Source organism: Tasmannia lanceolata, unplaced genomic scaffold, assembly GCF_043159265.1.
Source record: "Tasmannia lanceolata isolate RefF3 unplaced genomic scaffold, GAP_Taslan_0.1 ptg000015l, whole genome shotgun sequence".
NCBI lineage: Eukaryota > Viridiplantae > Streptophyta > Magnoliopsida > Canellales > Winteraceae > Tasmannia > Tasmannia lanceolata.
The window spans coordinates 31,899,201-31,918,159 of NW_027518692.1; the positions used below are offsets into that span (position 1 = coordinate 31,899,201).

An 18,959-nucleotide genomic window follows, 5' to 3' on the forward strand; every position below is an offset into this window, starting at 1 on the left:
ACATACGTGGCAAGAGCAGAACTATCGATCGACGGTTCACTAGAGGCACCACTCTGCATACAACGATGTGCATGAGAGAAAACATCCTTGAGGGATGGAATGGAACCAAAGCCAACAATCTAATGTCGTAGGGAAAGAAAATCAGAGCCCACGGCATCAAGCAAGCGAATAACAAAGAGCTCCTCCTGACGCTTGGCACAAACTGCCGGATCAACTATGAAGGGCATAAATACGTCTAACTGCTGACAAAGTGAAACATACTAACTGTAGAAGGCAGCTAGAGGCGTATCCCCACGCTGGAGTCTCATCCACTCTGAATAGGTATCACAAATACGGGTGAAGTAATCAACCCCGGAATGAGAACAGTTGCATGCTCCAAGATGTTCTTGGATGTCTTGAGGCACATCATCGTGCCAACGACATTAGGGCTGTGCATTCGGTTATAACCGAACCGATTTTGCCAAAATTAACCGAACCGAAAAATTTCGGTTAGCTAAAAATGGAAACCGAAACCGAAATATGCAATAACCGAACCGAAACCGAAAAAAGAATTCGGTTGTTCGGTTAGTTAATTCGGTTGTTCGGTTAGTTCGGTTAGAACCGAATAACGACCTTCACACAAAAAACCCTAGTGAATGTTAAATGAAGGGGAAAAGGAAAAAAATAATGGAATATGAAGAAAGAAGAGCAAAATAAACTCATCCACTACTTCTTCTTCTTCATGATCCCCAACTCCTAGCGTTCGAGAGGAGGCCGGAGTTGGAGTCGAAGACGGGGCCGGAGTTGGAGACAAGTCATGTGAACGGAGGTGCATGGAGTTGGAGACGAGTCATGTGAATGTTCGTAAGGCTATTGTAGCTCTTTGATCTCAAACGATTTTGGCATCAAGAAACATCACTGAGAGAGAGAGCAACCAATGTGATTCATGTGAATGGAGGTGAATGGAGGCACAAGACAAGTCACGTGGGTTGTCATCATGACTTTGTTGGAGAAAGTGAAAACCAGCACATGGTTTTGAATAAACCACCCATGGTTTTTAATTTCACTAAAAACAAATGGTGGTTGTCATCGTGACTTTGTTGGAGAAAGTGAAAACCAGTACATGGTTTGGAATAAACCAGCCCATGGTTTTTAATTTCACTAAAAACCAATGGTTTTAATTTCACTAAAACCAGCCCAGGGAATCGATATGACGATATCTGCTCTCAATTTTGGTAATGGCACTCCAATCCTTTGTACCGTTGGAATAACATTTTTGAGGCTGTTATGGTGTCAGTAGATGCTCTCGACGACAAAAGGAAAACAATGGTTATTTAATATGGCGTGTCATTTAGCAAGAGCCTCTATTCGGCTGATCGGTTTTAACCGATTTTTTTTTCAAAAACCGAAGCCGAAACCAAAAACCGAAATTAACACATATTGGAAACCGAACCGAAATAACCGACCAAATTCGGTTCGGTCGGTTATTTTGGTTTTAACCGTATAGTGAACAGCCTTGAACGACGTCGGGTGCCATACTCTGCAAGAGGAGAATGCGGATCAGTGCATCATCATGTCGCCACAGAGCATATGAGGGATCCATGGAAGAAGTAGGAACACGCTCAATGAAATCAACCTTACCTCGAGCCAGGAGGTAGGTCTCAACTGCCATACACCAATTAAGATAGTTGGACCCGTCGCATTAGACTAAAGTCAACTGTGGGAAAGAAGCCTCCACATAAGAGGAATAACTTGGAGAGGGAGCCGAAAGTGGAGGAGTCGAGCTGATAATAGGATTCGTGCTGGCAGAAGGATCCATGATAATAGGATTCGTGCTGTTCACTATACGGGTAAAACCGAAATAACCGACCGAACCGAATTTGGTTGGTTATTTCGGTTCGGTTATCTGATGTTTCGGTTCGGTTTCGGTTTCCAATATGTGTTAATTTCGGTTTTCGGTTTCGGCTTCGGTTTTTGAAAAAAAAAATCGGTTAAAACCAATCAGCCGAATAAAGGCTCTTGCTAAATGACACGCTATATTAAATAACCATTGTTTTCCTTTTGTCGTCGAGAGCATCTACTGACACCATAACAGCCTCAAAAATGTTATTCCAACGGGTACAAAGTAAGGATTGGAGTGTCATTACCAAAATTGAGAGCAGATATCGTCGTATCGATTCCCTGGGCTGGTTTTAGTGAAATTAAAACCATTGGTTTTTAGTAAAAACCATTGGTTTTTAGTAAAAACCATGGGCTAGTTTATTCCAAACCATGTACTGGTTTTCACTTTCTCCAACAAAGTCATGATGACAACCACCATTTGTTTTTAGTGAAATTAAAAATCATGGGTGGTTTATTCAAAACCATGAGCTGGTTTTCACTTTCTCCAACAAAGTCATGATGACAACCCATGTGACTTGTCTTTTGCCTCCATTCACCTCCATTCACATGAATCACATTGGTTGCTCTCTCTCTCTCTCAGTGATGTTTCTTGATGCCAAAATCATTTGAGATCAAAGAGCTACAATAGCCTTACGAACATTCACATGACTCGTCTCCAACACCATGCACCTCCGTTCACATGACTCGTCTCCAACTCCGGCCCCGTCTTCGACTCCAACTCCGGCCTCCTCTCGAACACTAGGAGTTGGATATCACGAAGAAGAAGAAGTAGTGGATGAGTTTATTTTGCTCTTCTTTCTTCATATTCCATTATTTTTTTCCTTTTTCCCCTTCATTTAACATTCATTAGGGTTTTTTGTGTGAAGGTCGTTATTCGGTTCTAACCGAACTAACCGAACAACCGAATTCTTTTTTCGGTTTCGGTTCGGTTCAGTTAGTGCATATTTCGGTTTCAGTTTCAGTTTCCGTTTTTAGCTAACCGAAATTTTTCGATTTGGTTAATTTTGGCAAAATCGGTTCGGTTATAACCGAATGCACGGCCCTAATGATAGGAGCTTCCATAAGGACAGAAATAAACTGAAACTCACAACAACAACTATGCCAGATGAACAATAGAGAAGGAAAAACTCAAAAGACGGGCAGAGAACACCACACCACGGCCCTGAAGCAGGCACATAGCAGAAGTAGGCATAGTACAGCTAGCCATAATGAAGATACAAAGTATCAGAGATAATCGGAGCCGCGGAGAAGAAATAAAAAATATGACTAAGATAATTTAAGCCATGAAAGAGAAGATTGGAGGAAGAGAAAGGTACTAGAGGCTTGCTAGGAGTTTTGAAAGGATTAGATTATATTAGGGTTTTGAAAGGGCTGAGATTAGGGTTGTGAAAGGATTAGGTACAAGAGGCAAAAGGGAGGAATAGATTAGGATTTGGAAAGGAGAGAGGCAACGGTGGAGGCGAGGGTGGAGGAGGGGCTGTCGAGTTAGGGTTTGAGGGATGGATGGGCTGGCAAGTTAGGGATGGAGGGGTTGGCGGCGTAGGGTTTTAGGAATGGAGGGGCCGATGGGTTAGTGTTTGACAGGGAGGGTGGTCGAGAGTGGAGGCGAGGGAGGATCGTTGTCAGCTGTTGGGTTAGGGTTAGAGTGGCGTGGAGATGAGGGAGGTGTTGAGAAGGAGAGGAATAGGGGTTCTCCCATGGTGGTCCCTAGGGCTCTGATACCATGTTGAGAGAGAGAGAGAGTGAAGAGAAGAGAATGAGAGAAATATGAGTTAGGGTGAGTCTCCCCCTCACTAATATATATATATATGTGTGTGTGTGTGTGTGTGTGTGTGGAAGATAAGTAAGATGACAAAACTACCCTTGGGACTTATATATCTTCTAACAATCATCACTGCGAGCGACAGTGCAGTATAGAGACTGAAGGATGGAGTTAGGGTGTCTCCCCCTCACTAGTGTGTGTGTGTGTGTGGAAGAAAAGTACAACGACAAAACTACCCTTAGGACTTATATATCTTCTAACAACCATCACTGAGAGCGATCATGCAAGTATACAGACTGAAGGATTTCCTTCAGAAAGAGTTTTGTACCAAAGACCTTGGACGCCTTAGGTACTTTCTTGGGATAGAGGAAGCTGGTTCACGTGGGGGACTATCACTGTCACAAAGAAAGTATGCGTTGGATATATTGGAAGAGACGGGCCTTCTGGGAGCGAAGCCTGCTGAGACACCTATGGATCCAAACGTCAAGCTTTCTCCTAATCAGAGGGAATTGCTAGAGGATCCGGGCAGGTATAGATGCCTAGTTAGGAAACTAATCTGCCTCATTGTTACTCGTCTAGACATTTCATTCGCAGTCAATGTAGTCAGTTAGTTCATGAGCACGCCACGCACATCTCAATAGTCAGCAATCATCCAGACTGTGAGATATCTGAAGAAAGCTCCTAGTAAAGGAATGTTCAGAAGAGAGCATCGTCACATGAGGATTGAGGGGTATTCAGATGCAGATTGGGCAGGATACCTGCAAACAGAAGGTCTACCACTGATTATTGTACATTTTATTGGAGGTAATTTGGTATCGTGGAAGAGTAAGAAGCAGGATGTAGTAGCAAGGTCGAGTGAAGAGGTAGAATATAGAGCCATGGCCTATATAAGACTCGAGTTGATATGGTTGAGATCATTTATGTCTGAGATTGGGTTGCCTTACTCATCACCCGCTTCATTACATTGTGACAACAAGGCAGCCGTTCAAATAACATTGAATCCAGTCTTCCACGAAAGGACAAAGCACAAAAAGGTGGACTGTCACTTTATCACTCGCTTCATTACATTGTGACAACAAGGCAGCCATTCATATAACATGAATTCAGTCTTCCACAAAAGGACAAAGCACAAAAAGGTGGACTGTCACTTTATCCATCAGAGGATTCAAAAAGGGGAGATCTGCACCGTTTTCGCAAGGTCAAATGATCAGATAGCAGACATGTTCACCAAACCTCTAAGTAGAGCAAGGTTGAGTAACTTATGTAACAAGCTGGGAATGTATGATATATATACACCCCATCCTGATGGGAAGTGTTAAGAGTGTTCATGTATTACACACCCACGTAGGGGGTATTCTTGTCATTATCGTGTAACCCTATATATAACAACCTGGGACTGTATGATATATATACACTCCATCTTGAGGGGGAGTGTTAAGAAGAGTGTTCATGTATTACATACCCACAGAGGTGGTATTCTTGTCAGTTTCGTGTAACTATATATATATATATATATATATATATATATATATATATAGAGAGAGAGAGAGAGAGAGATATAGAGAGAGAGAGAGAACGGTTTCTACACACAAGTGTAGATAAGTTATCTACACACTAGCTTAAAATAAAGTGGAGGCCCACATTGTTTGGGTGATCCAAACCATTCATTTGATTGGCCCTCACATAGATAGGGTGTCCACAAAAAATCAGCTCCATAGGATCATCCTAACCCTTCGAACCGTGGAGGCAAAAAATGGACAGATTTATGAAGGTTTATACACGTCCATTTTACCTCCACAAATCGTAGGGTTGGGATGATCCTATGGAGATGATTTTTTGTGGACACCCTATCTATGTGAGGGCTAATCAAATGAATGGTTTGGATCACCCAAACAATATGCCCTCCACTGTATTTTAAGCTAGTGTGTAGATAACTTATCTACACTTGTGTGTAGAAACCGTTTTCTTATATATATATATATATATATATATATATATATATAGAGGAAAAGGATTGTACGCTCGAGCGTACCAAGCTTATGGTACGCGCGAGTGCCCAATCACATGGGTCCCACATTTTTTGTGGTGATCCAAAGCATTCATTTGCAAGGCCCTATCATAGATAGGGTGTGTACCAAAAATCAGCTCCATTGAATCATCCTAACCCCTCCAAAAGTGGAGGGCAAAAATGGGCAGATTTGTGGACAAACAGTGTCTGTCCATTTTGACCTCCACAAATGGATGGGTTAGGATGATCCTATGGAGCTGATTTTTGGTACACATCCCATCTATGTAATGGCCTTTCAAATGAATGCTTTGGATCATCCTAACAAAGTGGGCCCACATGTGATTGGGCACTCGAGCGTACCATAAGCTTGGTATGCTCGAGCGTACAATCCTTTGCCTCATATATATATATATATATATATATATATATATATATATATATATATATATATATATATATATATCATTTTCCTGTGGGAGAGAGGTAACACAACTCTCACATCACCTTTCTCTCATCTCTTCTCTTCTCCTCTTCATCTCACATTCATGTAGAAGACAACACAAACAATGGAGAAAACCAATAAGAACAACTTCTTTCTAACTCAACAAAATACAATCTTGGAGCTAATATCTCTCTCACACTTGTGGAGGAGGACCCCTTGGGTAAATATATACCTTATGGAAGTCTTTCGACCTATTCTAGATGATTCATTCTTCATTACAATGGAGTTTCCTAGATCATTACATGTACATACGAATCTCTAGACACTTGTTCCCAACTATCTTCAAGAAATGGCACTTTTGCCCCCTCCTACAAACTTCTACTAAATTAAAAATGTACCCCTGAAAAAAGACAAAGTACTCATGTACATAAAATAAATTAGTCAAATGAATAAATCAATTAGAATATTTCAACAGTATCCCCAAACAGAGCTTTGCAAAAAGGAAGTATTTTTACCATTTGACCAAGGTAGTATATTGGTTGCGTACACACTAGATGCCACAAGAAGGCAAAAATCCATTATTTTGAGGAAATACACGAAAAAGAAATAGCATGCAGAAAAAAAAAATAAACACATGAAAAAAATAAAAGTTGTGAAACTAAATTAATCCTACAATTTGTCCCATTGTATTTGCGTCAAAGTATCCTAGTAACAATGGTAGAATATGTTGCCCACATTTGAAGAAGCATCTTCTCAACTCTAAATTCTTATGATAGAAAAAGTGAGATGAGAAAAACAGGCACTTACTCCATAATCACTCTCGATGCAAGCTTAGCTGCATAATGTAATTCCATAGACATAGTGTTCTATGTAACACCCAAAGAAGAGTTCTAATGGTCCAAATACTTCAGATGAGGACACCATACTAATTAATGGTGATTCTCAACAAATTCCCAGGTTGCCATATTGTTTTCATGATATTATTGCCTAGCAACAGATAGGTCTATGTTTATAATCCTCCATACAAGATTTCCATGTTACTAGTATGAAAAAATACAAGGTTATCAATACTCAAATGTAAATAAAACGTGTATTTATAAAGCCTTACTATTTTATCAAATAGTTCTCCTCCTGTGATGAACTCTAAAATGATGTATATCTTTGCCTGGCTGGCCAAAACCTGGATCCTACCAACTAGTTAGTAATGGTATCAAATAAAATTTTAATAAAAGAGCAAGACAAACCCATACCAATCAAGTAAGCTCATAATAATTTTCATTCTGGATACAGGACTCATATCCAAAAACTACAGTAAAGAATATATCAAGCATACCTCATGCAGCCTAACTATATTTGGATGCCTGACAATCTTCATAATAGAAATTTCTCTCTTAATCTGAAACGCCAAACCATAAAGAAGTGAAGTTAGATAAGTTGCGCTGTGAAAAAAAGCATGCATTGGGCTTCACAAAACATATGAAAAGCCATATTCTTTATTTATTTATTTTATTTTTTTCATGACATAGGCTATCCCCAACACAATTTTTAGGGCGAGACTATTCCCTACGGATGCGCGCAATCACCCGTAAACCATGCGAATCGGGTAAGCCTGGGGGATTTGAACTCGCGTCAATGGGGAGCATACCCATGACATTAAGCCAAAGAGCCACACCCGTACGAGTTTGGAAAAACCATATTCTGCTAGAAAATGATTTGATATCTATGAAAATACTTGAATAGGAACAGTAGGCATAAGAAAGTATCTAATTACATAATTGGAGAACTCAAATATGGAGTAGGGTCATTAAATATGATACCAGTACTGTGTAACATGAAAGTGTTGACCTTGCTAAAAATAGATATTAATCGACCATAGTGGAAGCACAAAAGTTCCCTATGGATCCTAACTTGTTTGTAGTTAATCAAACACAAAATGGGCATGCATACAATTTATTAGTATCTTTAGTCAATAATAAAATGTTTCAAGAAAAGTCAAAACACAATGCCACTGCAATAAGTGAGATAATTTCCTGCTACAGAAATACTTTCATCTACAAATAAATGACCGATTCAGCCCAAAATGAAAATGGGTGAAAAAGGAAGATTTGACTTTCCCCTTTGTGAATAAATTTGTGACAGTGATGGATAGTAACAAATCAATGTCCTTCAACTCTAGGAAGCAGAACCATATGGTTCTCACCAACCACAAGCAATAAGTAAATCTCCATAATGAGGAAAGTGGGCAAACTGGCATAAAGAAAAATACATTATCCCAGCTTTCCCAGCTTTGGAACACCAAATTCCATGTCAACGAAACTTCTGATGTCACCAACTCAACCTAAGCAGCCTTTAAAATCTAGGGCTCATATCAACCGTGATGCACATTGTAAAGGTCCACCTTGGGCTCTCACGCCGTAACGAAATAAAGGATCAACACAACAAGAATTCTGGGGACAATTATGATTTACAGTCCATAACAAAGTTTGTAATGATGAAAGGTGCAAGGAATCCATCCCTAACAACACGCAAAGCAAACCTCAAATGTGTGGGGTGTAATTTGTAAGCCTCGACTAGTTTTTGATTTTTTAAATTAATATTTCAGAAAAAGTAAATTAAATCACTTTATAAACTCTAGAGATCATATCAACCATGATGCACATTGTAAAGGTCCAGCTTGGGCTCTTACGCCGTAACTAAATAAAGGATCAATGCCTCCTTTAAATACAACAAGAATTCTGGGGACAATTATGATTTACATCCATAACAACATTTTTGAAGATGAAAGGAGCAAGGAATTCATCCCTCACAAGAGGTAAAGCAAGCCTCAAAAGTGTGGGGTGTAATATGTAAGCCTCGACAATTTTCTGATTTTTAAAATTAATATTTCAGAAAAAATAAATTAAATTACAGGAAATACTATTAAAACTAGGAAATTTTCTAGAAATGTGTTTCATAGTATAATTATATACAATTACATACTACTCATAGTACTTGTTACTAGTTACTACAGATGCTTAAAATGTAAAAGACAAATGAACAGTTGCAATTGCTACCTAATAGTCAATATACATCACATATATACCAAAGACGAGTAAACATAAACAATTACACATATCAATAATAAAGCTTAACAATTTCAAAACAAAATCCCTTCCAATTAAACATACCAACACAAGATTTTCTCTTCCTCCTTCCATTGTACTACCTTAAGTTGTCACCAAACATGGTATCAAGACATGTTTCGGCTGACATGTTTCCATTTCTGTGGCCACCGAAACGATATCCACTGGAACTGAAATCGTGCCGTAATTTTGGTCATGTCGGTAATGCTTCGATGTCGTTTCATCTCAACAAAATCGCTATGAATGTAGTATATACATGTACCGATTTCGATTGACATGGTCAATCGAAGTCAATAAAAAAGCTTCTATTTCAACATTTTCTTCTGAGGTTGTATTTATTTCCTTCAATTAAGTTGCAAATGCATCAACCAATTGTTGCATTGATACACTTGCATATGATTAGTGAATAAATTTTCATTTTTTTGCAATTAAGGTTTGAAGTTTATAAATAACTATATTTTTTAATAAAAATAGTATATATGCAAGTTAGCTGCTAAGAGAGGCATATTTATGCGGCGAAAGGCATAAGATTCAAGATTTAAGAAGTTGTAAGCCTTAGATAGGTATCATAAAGAGAGACAGTTACACATCTAAGTAAGCCTCAAAGAGCCTTGACATCATGTGTCACCTCGAAATACACCTCGACGCATATGCTTCCCACGTCATTCAAACATTAGTCCATAACATCAAAAAAAAATATTCCATAGAATCCTCACCCATTAAATATGGAAAATTGCAATTCGCACAATATTCACTTCATTGAAACCAATGTCAACTAAGCTCTTCGTTTCGGAAGAAGAACCCTATACCTGATACGTATTTGGACAGCATGTCATGTCATACCCATCCCAATAGAAATTGTCTTCTTTATTGACAACAAATCTTGTTGTTGACCTTTTCCACCCAAATCCATGCATATTGGATGGCAATCTTAAAAAAATAATAAAAGACACAAGTTCATAGTAATGCTCAAAGTCTCATATATTAAATGAAAAGCATTAATTATCAAAGAAGCTGGTAATTCATCGTTGTTGTCTTTAGTATCATCGTCTCCCTCCATGATATGAGTAATACATTCAAGCACATGCATTATGTTTGACTTAGTGCACGTAACGACATGTGTTCCTCAAATGTAGGGAAAAGAGAAGGGAAAGTATGTTACAGTGTTAATATTTATCTACATATTAATGAACGTAACGACATGTATTCCCCAAAGGTAGGGAAATGAGAAGGGAAAGTATGTTACAGTGTTTATATTTATCGACATATTAATTTTTATAACAATAAGTGAACATGAAGTCACTACAAAAGAAAAAAAGCAAGCGTGGAAAATAAACACAGAACTTCTCTCACGGTCCCCACCTGCTTCTAATCACAGTCAAAGAAGTTGTGATGCAGTCCTCACTTCTAATCTCCGACAAGGAAGGTGAAAACTAGCAATCACTTACTTCTAATCTCATTATGAAAAAAAAAAGATAAAGGTGACATTCAGCAACCATTTTTCACAATGCTTTTGTATTTTTGCCCATGCGGAGAATAAATAAACAAAAAACTCGAGAAGAACGTGTTCTAGAATCTTGACCCACAATGTTCGTTTCACTAAATCCTGCCTTTTGAGTCACAAAAAAGCATGTTCTTTCGAAGTGGCACGGAGTCACTTTGGGTGATTCACATTCTCCTGTTTCCACTTGTTTCGTCCATTAAGAAAGAGAGAAAATGACAAGATTCACCAAACAAGGACACAGTGCATACGTTGACGTGTAGTCCCCACCTACTTCTAATCTCAGCCGAAAAAGGTGGCGACAAAAAGACCTTACCTGCTTCAGGCGATGAGTAGCTTAAGGAGAGTCGAAAGGAGGCAAAAGTCATCAAGTTTGTTATCCTTTTTTTTTCGTCTTTCTTTTTTCTAATGGTTCGAAACAGTTGTAGAATTTGTTCGGTTGGTTCGAACTAGTTCAACTAGTTCAAGTAGAACTGGTTCGACCTGGTCATTAGAATTGGTCTTAGAATCAGTCTTATTTCCTTTGCTTCTCCAATCTGTCCTCTTCTCTTGCCATGAATCACCTCGTTAGTTTAAATCCATCTATCCTCTTCTATTGCCACGTATCACCCAAATAGTTACACACATCTCTTTTCTTCTCTTATCATGTGTCAGCCACGTAGTTATATACATCTATCATCTTCTTATGTGTCACCCAAGTAGTTATATCCATTTCTCATCTTCACTTGTCATATGCCACCCATGTAGTTATACTCATCTCTCCTCTTCTTTTAAAATTGGATTCTTTCTACATTATTTTGGTAATGAATGATGGAATGAATAAAGAATTGAAGTGCTGTGCACTGATTTCATCCCGCCTTAATCGTGAGTGTAATGCCCTAGATCCAACTTTGGAGCATTTTTTTAGCAACTAAAGGTATGATGACCTAGTATTTATTCCTTCCTAAGATCATATTTCTCTCTTTATTACCCTTCTTTCATCTTCTCTTTCCAAACCCCAATTTTCCTCTTTCTGGAATTCGAAGATTTGTAACCCTAATTTTGGATCAGTTTCAACCTTTCTAGTTTCAATACCCTTGGTAGAGATTCTTGAAGAGATTTGAACCCTAGAATCAGTACTTAGATCAGTCACATTCCCCTTTTTTTTCCTCCAATCTCTCCCCACCAACCCCCGAAAAAAAAAAAACACCACCCCAAGTTGTCCTACATCAATCACAACTCAATCACTAGATCCCCTATGCTGTTGTTCTATGTGGCGAATCTCAAAAAGGGAGATTTATACAGTATCAACTCGTTTTGACCCACACATTCAAAGAAATTCCCCATACTTCTCATAGCTTGGCTTCCCCTGTGTTCACCCATACAAAATATGATAAAAATGAAATCACCAACCACACATGAAGTCAAGCTCCAAGTCTTAGGAAACTGCACTCAATTATAACCACAAATGATTTACATATCTTTGGGCCAATGTCTATTGACAAAACCCAACAATAATCACTCCTCTTATTGGAGCCTCAAATCAATTCCTCATTTGAACCATACCCCCTCAAGTTTCTACCCATCACCCTCCCTCACACATTGCACCTTTAATTCCATAACACCATCATGTACATATACTATTTCTTCATCTACAGAGATGTGTATGTTCTCTTACACATAACATTCATGCTTGATTTTTTTTATACTATCTTATCAATGAGTGTTACATACATACAATACTCTCCCAGACAAAGAAAGGAACAATCTGTAATGGGAAAAAAACTGAAGAAAAAGAAAAATAGAGAGAGAGAGGGGGGGAGAGGGTTTACTTGGTCCACCATTTTGTGCTTGAGTATGGTACTCTTTGAGAGAATTTTAATGGCAACAGTCTCCGCAGTCTCTGTATTCTGCGCGAATTTAACCTTTGCAAAGGTGCCCTCTCCAATCGTTCTTCCCACCTCATATTTCCCCACCTTTCTCATCACCATTTTGATACTCTCTTCTCCTTCATTCTCTACCGAAAGAACACCTAAAAATCGAATAACTATACAGAAAACTTAAAGAAACAGAGCGTTAATAAAAAACCAAGAACCAAAAGGTACATAAAACACAAACCCTAGAATGAAAATTTAAGAAAAACATTTGAAGAAAGGATAGAAGAAAACCCTAGCTCGAGGATAATTGCCGTGAGAGAATTGAGAAAAAGAGGGTACAAAGGGATAGAATCGAAGAAAATGCGAAAAATGTAAGAGGGTTTAGATGGAATCGCACCGGAAAAATCGCCAGAATCGTTGGAATTGGTTCCAGAAACTTCCGGAATTCCCCCGTCGGAGGAATCAGAAAAAGGAGCTTTGGAGGAGGAGGAAAGTGATTTCCTTGTTGCTAGCCTTTTTCTTTGGCTTTTAACTTTCAAGTCTTCGGCGGGTTAAAACAAACGATAAAAACTTTTCCTAGAAAAACTTTTCCTAGACCATGATTAGAAAATAAATGATATAATTATTACTTATTTAAAAAAATGCTTACTAATATTGGCACTACTGTGGTTTTATAATTGCACTAAATCTCTTTTCTTTTTGGGAGATGATTTTTCGCCCCTGTAGGATTATGCGCCCCACTTTAACGTGAATTGTGGCCATACTTTAACGTTTTTTAATGTCAAATCACATTAAAAGGAAGACGCATAATCTACAGGGGACCAAAAAATCATCTCCCTCTCTTATTATTTAAGCAGCTATCAAGATTTAGGAACAGTTACACCCCTCAACTTTATACACTCAATGATAATCCTGTAGCTTCAAACTCATCAACTACACCCTCTGACTTTTCAATGTGTATAAGGTAGACCCCCTATTTTGAAACACTATCAATGGTACTTAAGATCTCTAGTCGGTCAACTAGAGAATATTCTTTAGTCCACCAGCCAAAAACACTGTGGGCCCACATTGTTTGGATGATCCAAAGCATTCATTTGATGGGCCCTGGCATAGATAGGATTTGCCCAAAAAATCAGCTCCATAGGATCACCCTAACCTTTCAAACATGCCCTACAAAATCCAAAACCACCAAAACCTAAGAACAAAACCGCAAAACCCTGCCCAAAATTTGTGACCACAAACATAAGAAAGCAATTCCCAGACTTCCTGCCACTTCTAACATATAGAACTAGCAAACGGGCGGGTTGGGTTGGGTTGGGTTACCTGCGGGTTTCGCGGGTGCTGGTAAAAAATAACCCGCATCCCTACGGGTCATCACTTAAGTGACCCGCACCCACTGCAAGTGGGTTGGGCCATCCCATTATAGCAACAAAAACAGAAGAAGAGACTTAGAAAAAAATGCCTAGAGTACCCCATTGCAAACGAACCCTTGTTCCTTTTATACTAAGTTGCATTTCCTCTTAATCTAGTCCGTCCATTTCTCTTTTTCTTTGATCTCAAGGTTCGTATGGTTTGCTTCTCAATGAAGTAACACAAAATGCGGGTACCCGCAGGTTCACCAAACCCAACCCATGTTTTGGCGGGTTGGGTGACCCGCAGGTCAATTTTGTTGGGTCACTTGAATGCCAACCTATACCCGCAAATTTGCGGGTGGGTTGGGTCGACCCGCGGGCACGGGTCGATTTTGCCAGGTCTACTAACATCCAGACTTCCAAAACTATAACCCAAGCCCCAATATAACAAGACAAAACGAACTCGGAAAGCCATTTTCGACAAAAACACAAATTTTTGAAAGAACAGTAATACCAGAGAACATGTTTTAGTCACAGAAACACTACCATTTTCGACATTAAAACCAAACCTACAAAATCATGAAATAAAATTCGCATCTCCGGATAAAACAAACAAACAAAACCCTACATTTTAGGAAAATACTAATGAAACCCAACCATTTCCAACAAATAGATTCAAAATCCAAGTCCCAAATCACAACACGAAAATACCCAAAACAAGAATCAAAACCCAAAATCCTGTATGATCCAAACGGTTCAATTGCTGCAACCCATATGTTATTTCAACATGGTGATAGGTGTTATTTCGACATTGAGAAGATGTATTACGCGCCACGAGTGGAGAAGCTTCTATATTTAAGGGGATGATATTGTCACCACCTCATCTGCCACCCTTATAACGTGACGTCAAATCACGTTAAAAGTGGGGCGAATTCGTACTGCAGGTGGTGAAAATATCATCACCATATATTTAGGGCATTTATCGTTGATTTTCTCTGTTTGGTTGCTGGTAGATGCTTGGAGGATTTGGAGAAGAAGAAGTCAAAGGGGGATTAATAGCAAATCAAAAGGAAATCAGTGAACGGGGAGATTGAGAGCAAATCTAAAAGATGTTGTTAGGTTTGGCCAAGATTTGCCAAAGATTTGCCACTTCCTAATAAAACTCAAAAGATAAGATTTGCCCGAGAATTTCTCCCCTTTTTTCTTCGATTTAGAGAAATTCATGGAGCGAATTTTAAGGGTTCCAAGTCAGCCAACAAGCGTCCGACATCCCCGGTGGTCAAACTCCCCAATTTCGCTAAATTTCCTACCAAACACCCGTCAGCGAATTAGTAGAATTACATTCCCTGCTATTTTTCTCAAAAAAAGGCAACCAAACAGAACATTAGGGAAATGATTTTAACACAAACATATTTTGATACAAGACGCTCATGTTTCTTGTCTTTTAGTATTTAAAGAGCTGTAAAAGGGTTTTTACGGTTCCCTAGGAGCACTTACATGACAATTAAATGCTAAAAGACAAGATACATAAGTGTATGTATCAAAACATAGTTGTGCTGAAATCATTTCCCTTCTTTTATTAGGGAGAAGTATTCGCACCCCCATAATTTTATTAGGGAATCTTCATTGTTTAACTGGTCGTAAGCATTTAGAGAGAGAGAGAGAGAGAGAGAGAGAGAGAGAGAGAGAGATGGCAAAGAAGGTGAGTTTAAAAAGCTGTGATAGGGTGGTGTTGAGGTGGATGAAGAGGTGGCGCTCCAATTACCGACGATCAAAAGCATAATACTCAGAGGCACCAACAATCCCATTACATTCCCGAACGTGAAAGCAAAGATTCTTGAGGTGATCATCGATTACTCCATATGGCATCTTGCTACTACTACCCACACAAGAACAAGAAGCATCAATCCACCGGTCTGAAACTTCATAAATGCTGATCGCACTAAGCTCTTTATTGATCTCATTCTGGCAGCAAATGACCTGAAATTGGTTCACCTGGAGGATCTGACCTTCGAGGCAGCAGGGGTCATGATCGCCCACATGCCCTTAGATTATATCCAAGAGGTATTCAAGATCTGAATTCACGACAGAGATATAGAGAAGTTTGTAACTAGTTATGTTTTGCAGGCCTTTTATCTTTTTCGTCTTCTTGATCTTCTTTTTTTCTAATATTAGTTTCTTGGTTTACAAGCATCTGCACATGGAGTTGATACTAAGTTGGCTTTTGTTCATAGAGAAGTGGGGGGTTTAATGGTGAGGAATTTGTGAATATAAAGTTTCTGGAAGAGATATTTTCATCTTTGTTACATTTTGGCATTCTGATAAGTTTTGTCAAAGGTTGATTGAATTTTCTCTAAGAAATATGTATTTGTGAATATAAAGTTTCTTTAAGAGATATTTTGATCTTTGTTAGATTTTGGCATTCTGATGGGTTTTCTCAAAGGTTGATTCAATTTTCTCCAAGAAATATGAATTTGGCTAATTCAAATCTTGGATCATCCCATCGAATGAGAAATAAAGATACATTTAGAAAAAAATTGTATTGTGAGTGCTCCTTAATCGTTTAGATCCTGTCTCCACTCAAACAATTCATCCAATGCTCCAAATTAATATCTTCAATTTTTGGGGGTAAGGGATCACGAACTTTTGAATATGTCCGAAGTCCGAAAAAATGATATACAAGGATGAAAATAGAAACAACACAGAAATTAAACAAAAATACATATAAAGAACTGATTAAGTAATGGATTTTCAGTCTAATCTTAGGTGATCAAAATCAACCTTAATAGTTCTTGTATAGAGCACTTAGGGAATTAGAATGGAAAATAAAATAAAGCATAGAGTGAAATCGACCTGATCTAACCTATCTACTTAACCTACGACGCAATAATCCAACAGTCAGATCATATGAGACCTGATCTATTCTAACATGTCCACCCAATAATCTATGTGGACTTGAATTCCATTTATGTTTCATTGCAATAAAAATTACTAAATTAAAATTATGAATAGAATCTTACGATTTAATGATAGACACTGTTAAGGCTAAAACCGGGCCCCAGCCACATCAGGACGTGTGGCGTGGGACCTGATATGCATCCTGCCATACAACCATCGAGCGTCACGAGAGCGACCCAGCTCACGGTGAGCTTAACCCACACGACACGCCAGATCCACCCGAGCGAATTGGGTGATCGGGTGAGGGCTGCCCCCTCTTCCCCCCGCTCTCCTTTCCCTAATATGAACCTTGAGGCAAAAATACGTTCCTTAATCACAAGCTCTAAAGGGAAAAAAGAGAGAATCACCACATCCTCATACAAGAACTTTGCTACCTCTGAACCTAGAAAATCATTTCCATTTGATGAACTTAACGATCCGATCTGTAGAGGGACCGCACATTATTTAAACCTCAATAGGTAGGATGGTTACAATTATCTTATGGAGATAATTTTTTGGGTTTAGCCTAGAACAACAAAAAATAATTCAATAAAAAAAAATAGTTGATTTCACTCCATCTTATTTAGATTCCATTTGTGGAATTGGGCCATGTGACAAATTTTGGGCCATGCACCACATAACCCTGTATTTAGTGGAATTTGACCAATAGAGGCGCCCTTTGCTCCCTTTTTTGCAAGGGCGCCTGTGAATCTAGAACTCCTCTTGTTATAGATTGAAGGTCCCTTTAAATAAATCCTGAACTGCAAGGTACTTATTTTCATGTGTAATGAAAAAATGGAAAAGAAGAGAATTCAGGACAAGTTTTTCTTTTCTAAACTTTTTCAGAAAATTCCTGCAATCCAAACCTTTGCTAAAGTTAAAAATTAAATTTACGTTTTAGAGATTATAGTTGTGAGCCTCGTTGAGTCAAAATGCTTCCACTTAGACGTGCTAAATATAAACGAGAATAAGTTGTTAAAAAAACAGGAAGAGAGAATGAAGGCTATTACAAGGGGAAAAAAGATGGTTTATAGCAGGATTGGAACTGTGGTCGGGTTTTACCAGACCCGCATCAGCCCGGCCTAAGAAAACCATTGTTCGGGTTCTAAGAAGTTGGGTCGAGTTTGACAATAGAAAACCCGATATATTCAGGGGTCGATTCGGATTTAGAGGAGAAAAGGCTGATCCGATGGAAAAGATTGGCGATTTTTTGTGCTCTGCTTCTGCTTGCTATGTGTTTTCTCCTTTTGAAGAATAGATTGATTTGGGTTCTTTCTCTCTCTATCATTGAAAAACATTTATTTCATGTAATAAAAAACATTTTTTGGCACCTTGTCTAGAAGAACTCAATGGTATTTGTTCTATAATGAAAAGAAGAAAAAGAGCCAATTATTCAAAGATCTCCTGAAAATTGTCCCAGATGCTCCAACAGGTAGCCATCAGTGTCCTAAAAGTAGACCTGGCAAACGGGTGGGCCGGGCCGGACCGGGTTTCACCCAAACCCCGTACGTGTTCGGGTGGTACGGGTCACTATTTTGTGAACCCATACCCCACCCGTATGGGTCAGGTGGACCCATGGGTCACCCGTTTTTTTTTTTTTTTTTTGCTGTTTTATTCCCACACTATAGGATGATCCAAACCATCCATGTGAAGATGTGATGGGCCATAACGTAAATAGGTTGTGCCCAAAAAATCATTTCCATAGGATGATCCTAGCTCTCCGATCTATGGAGGAATTGCATATTATGATTTATAGAAACCTCTATAGATCGGAGGGCTAGGATCATCCTATGGAAATGATTTTTGGAGCACAACCTATTTCCGTTGTGTTCCACCACATGTAAATTTTAGATCGTCCTATGCTGTGGTGTGTACAGTACTTTCTGAAAAATATGGGAATACAAAGGGCTTACACCATATAAAATCTCGATCATTTGGGTTTTTTGGGTTTTTACTGGCACCCGCTGGTTTACCCAGCCCGGCCTAGTTTTGATGGGACCCGTACGGACGGGTCAGGTGGACCCCACAGGTCAGGGTCACTTTTTGCCAGGTCTACCTAAAAGGCACACACAGTGAATAATCTATCCTACTATTTGAT

General features: G+C 38.8%; 1 protein-coding gene across 5 annotated transcripts in view; it reads right to left on the minus strand.

The window, feature by feature from the left end:
• LOC143846546 (CBL-interacting serine/threonine-protein kinase 24-like) overlaps positions 1-13,128 on the minus strand; it is a 36,650-nt gene extending 23,522 nt beyond the window's left edge. Inside the window, exons 1-4 of one of the 5 annotated variants that reach the window (XM_077355008.1) lie at positions 12,970-13,128; positions 12,528-12,742; positions 7,427-7,489; positions 7,202-7,273 (exon numbers count right to left, since the gene is read on the minus strand). In XM_077355008.1, coding sequence (XP_077211123.1) covers positions 7,202-7,273; positions 7,427-7,489; positions 12,528-12,686 — 294 coding nt within the window. In that variant the 5' untranslated portion in view covers positions 12,687-12,742; positions 12,970-13,128. Of the gene's footprint in view, positions 1-7,201; positions 7,274-7,426; positions 7,490-12,527; positions 12,755-12,969 lie in introns of all 5 variants that reach the window. The other 4 variants (XM_077355004.1, XM_077355007.1, XM_077355005.1 and 1 more) reach the window with 4 other exon arrangements.
• Positions 13,129-18,959: the final 5,831 nt, after the last annotated feature.